Source organism: Triticum aestivum, chromosome 2A (genome assembly GCF_018294505.1).
Source record: "Triticum aestivum cultivar Chinese Spring chromosome 2A, IWGSC CS RefSeq v2.1, whole genome shotgun sequence".
NCBI lineage: Eukaryota > Viridiplantae > Streptophyta > Magnoliopsida > Poales > Poaceae > Triticum > Triticum aestivum.
In genome coordinates, this window is record NC_057797.1 from 523,683,243 (window position 1) to 523,687,132 (window position 3,890).

General features: G+C 51.8%; 1 protein-coding gene across 1 annotated transcript; it reads left to right on the forward strand.

Annotated features, from left to right (window-relative positions):
- The first annotated feature begins 838 nt into the window (after window positions 1-838).
- Window positions 839-3,035, forward strand: LOC123189221 (uncharacterized). The gene is made up of 3 exons (XM_044601586.1): window positions 839-1,641; window positions 1,735-1,920; window positions 2,561-3,035. Exons 1-3 carry the CDS (start codon window positions 1,123-1,125, stop codon window positions 2,852-2,854), a joined length of 999 nt encoding a protein of 332 aa, XP_044457521.1. The 5' UTR covers window positions 839-1,122; the 3' UTR covers window positions 2,855-3,035.
- Window positions 3,036-3,890: the final 855 nt, after the last annotated feature.

The following is a 3,890-nucleotide window of genomic DNA, read 5'->3' on the forward strand; positions in this document are numbered from 1 at the left end:
GGGGTGAGGATGAGTAGTACTTGTTGGGCTTGTGGCACGAAGTAGCTGCGCACACGTGTGAGCAATTCTACTGTTCGCCTACACACAGCTCGCGTGGGTTGCCTCCTACTCATACCACACATGGTGTGTGGGCGAATGTCTATTATGTCACACGTGCGATGGATATCGGCGTCCTCTTTTTATTATGGTTCAGAAAACAACTTGAGAAAGGAAATGAGAGAAACGGATACTTGTAACATGGATAGCGATTGGATTAGCAAAGACACTTTTCTTGTTCTACTTGTTCTTAAGTTATCTTATTTGATTTGATAATGCGTTAAACTAATGACGGATGCTAAACCCTTGGTCATCGGTGCAACCACCCCATGTCGTTACTATATGTAATGTATACCGCCAGTCACAATCTCAGTTAGAAGGGAAACTTAGTGTGTGTTACCTTTTTATTTCTTCGTCGCGAAGAGAGAAAAGGCGAACTCACCAGCGGTCAGAAGAGTTTCCTCCGCTGTCGTATTCCAACGGCTCTCCTCCGCCGAGAAGGGGGTCGTTGGATCCACGCGTATTTTTTTTCTTGATTGGTGTTCTTTATACAAAGACTAGCGTTCGGTTCTTTTTTTGGTTTTGTGAGGTCGGTGTCCAGGGTGCTTGTACTATAGTCTTTATGATATAAATTGTGACTTGTATTGCCATGAAAAAGAACAACGATCGGATCATGAATTGACGGCTCGGATTAAGCAAAACAAGTGGCCTATAAACGGCTAAACGCCACCCGTTCAGAGTGATGGTTGACGAATGCGTAGGACCGCCCATCGTTATAGCAGCAGCGGCGGATCCGCGCCCTCCGGGTCTGGGTGCTGCCGCCCCGCCACGCCCCGGAAGTCATCCCCGGACGCGGACGCACACCTCCCAACACGTCCCGTCCACCCCGGCCCGATCCTCCGCGCACGCCAGACAGAGGTGGGCGAGCACTACTACACACACCCATCCACGCTCACTACAAGAGCCAGCCACGCACGCGACCGCGCCCAAGGACACGACGACCAACCAAGGGAGAAGAGAAGAGAAGAGAAGAGAAGGGAGAGGGCGGCGACGAGGGCGCACGACGGCACGCCGAACGCTCTCGCAATGCATCACGCCAAGACCGACTCGGAGGTGACGTCGAGCATGGCGCCGTCGTCGCCTTCGCGGGCGCCCTACTACGTGCAGTCGCCCAGCCACGACGACGGCGAGAACCACTCCAAGACGGCCGCCTCCTCCTTCCACTCCTCCCCGGCCGCCTCCCCGCCGCGCTCGCTCGGGAACCACTCCAGGGAGTCCTCCTCCTCGCGCTTCTCCGGCAAGGTCCCCTCCGCCGGCTCGTCCCGCCGCGGGGTCGCCGGCGGAGGCGGGAAGCGCGGCGGGGGTGGCGGCGGCGGCGAGGCGGCGCGCCGCAGCCCCTGGATGAAGGAGGCGGCCATCGAGGAGGAGGGGCTCCTCATGGAGGACGACGACGACGCCGACGGCCGCGCCGGCGGCTTCTCGGCGCTCCCCAAGAAGGTGCGCTACGGGCTGGCCTTCGTCGGCGCCTTCCTCGTGCTCTTCACCTTCTTCGCCCTCATCCTCTGGGGCGCCAGCCGCAACCAGAAGCCCGTCGTCTCCGTCAACGTACGTACTAACCTCCTCCTTTCCTCTCGGCCGGATTCGTGATTCGTCGTCTCTTATGCAAGAACTGACGATTCCTCTCCGTTGATTGCGCAGAGCGTCACGTTCCACAGCTTCGTGATCCAGGCGGGGACGGACGCGTCGCTGGTGCCCACGGAGATGTCCACGATCAACGCCACGGTGAGGCTCACGTTCCGCAACACGGGGAGCTTCTTCGGCGTGCACGTCACGGCGCAGCCCGTCACGCTCTACTACTCCCAGCTCCTCATGGCATCCGGCGACGTAAGCATTCATTCATTCCCGCACGCGCATCCTTAATTCCTCGTACAGATTTCTTTGAACGGTTTCATCTGATTGATCGGTCGAATGGTAAGCCTCAAGTTGGAGAACAACCGAGTCAATCTGTTACGTAAATGGCTGTGAATTAATCACAATACCGCATTCAGGTCATTCGGCCTGAACGATTGATTTCTTGTTGATAGATACGTAAAAATTTGTGCGCTGCATTTACGTCAACCACTAGTCTTATGAACACACATTTGCATATTGTAAGCCCAAAGAGAAAGTCAGTCTTGCTCTGTGGTTTCTAGATGTGAACTTTGGACTACAGCTGCACATGTCTTGACCAAAACAAAGGGCGTTAATTTTAGCCATGGCAACGTCTGCTGATAGCTACAAAAGCAGAGACCAATTCCCCGCAAAAGAAACAAAAAACAGAGACCACTGAACACTGTTGAAAAACTCGGACACCACATCGCCATCCCGAGTTGCTGTCATCCAGTTCATATTCTTTATTTCCTTCTTTTTCCGCGGGAAATCCAATTCATATGACTTCTTTCCTTTTTTTTTTCTATTGAACTCAAGCTACAAAACCATCTACTAGTAAATATAGTTCTGAATCCTGGTACAACAACTGTGGCAGATGAAGTACTTCTACCAGCCTCGGAAGAGCCAGCGCAAGGTGGCGGTGACGGTGGTGGGCAACAAGGTGCCGCTGTACGGCGGCGGCGCGGGGCTGAGCAGCACGCCGGGGCCCAAGGGCGTGCCCCCGCCGCCGGTGCCGCTGCAGCTGACGCTGAGGATCAGGGCGCGGGCGCTGGTGCTGGGCAAGCTGGTGAAGCCCAGGTTCTACAACAACGTGCAGTGCAGCGTCCGCCTGGACACGACCAAGCTGGGCAAGGCCATCTCCCTCAAGAAATCATGCACCCACGTCTAGCCACCCTGCCAGACCTTTCTTCTTGTTGTTGCTGCATATGTTATGTCCGTAATGTAATACTCCTACGTGGATTACTGCCATTTTGAAGGGAGAAAGCATCATGTCTGTTGTGTATGTACAGATGAATTTTGTCGCCTGCGTCGGGATGGAATGAATGAATGATCACGCGTTTCTTGCCGCATTTTTCCATGGACGGTGACGGTGTGGGTGTGGCGTGGGTTTTGTGATGCGTGCACGATGGGTGGTTGCCGTGAAGCCGGTGTTGCTGCCGTTTTTGGTGCGGTATGGATTGGTGGACGTTGCTGTCCCATCACCGTCAGTGTAAACTGCTCCCATAAACCGTGGATTCCCCCCCCCCCCCCCCCTTCCTTTCTACACGGAGGTTTTAACTACCGTGGTGAGCAATGCTAGAACGACGGACAGATTTTACGTAATTTACAGAATGGTGCTAGCTGGCAGTGTTTGATTGGAGATTAGACTAATCACAGTGGGAGTATCGAGTCCAAATCAGCAAGTTTATTTATGTGACAATGGGTTAATGAGGAGAGAGATAGTTACAGTAACTTAGACTAGCCACAGTGAAAGTAACTTCAGCAGCAACTTCAAGTCCAACTCAACAAATTTGTCTATGTGGCAATGGATTAATGAAGAGATAGATAATTCTAGTAACTTAGCTAGTTACTGTAACATCACATGTCCCAATGCAGTATGAGTCTATAACCTAATAAATGAAACTTTGCATGACACCACACCTATGTTACTACTCAATATAAAAGTAGTAACATAGTCTAGGAATATGTGTATGTTACTCTCCATTGTGGCTAGTCTTAGCTAGTTACTGTAACATCACATGTCCCAATGCAATGAGTCTATAACCTAATAAATAAACTTTTGCATGACATTACACTTATATTACTATCCATTATAAAAATAATAATATAGTCTAAAAATATGTGTATGTTACTCTCCACTGTGACTAGTCTTAGATAGCGGGAAGATAATTAGTGTAGAGAGGCCAGTGAACCCCCCCTAATCG

What these genes read in the sequence shown, in the direction of transcription:
- LOC123189221 (XM_044601586.1), top strand. Translation starts at nt 1,123, where the DNA reads ATGCATCACGCCAAGACCGACTCGGAGGTGACGTCGAGCATGGCGCCG. An exon ending in AGCCCGTCGTCTCCGTCAAC is followed by an intron (nt 1,642 to 1,734) that starts GTACGTACTAAC and finishes TTGATTGCGCAG; the next exon opens with AGCGTCACGTTCCACAGCTT. An exon ending in TCCTCATGGCATCCGGCGAC is followed by an intron (nt 1,921 to 2,560) that starts GTAAGCATTCAT and finishes CAACTGTGGCAG; the next exon opens with ATGAAGTACTTCTACCAGCC.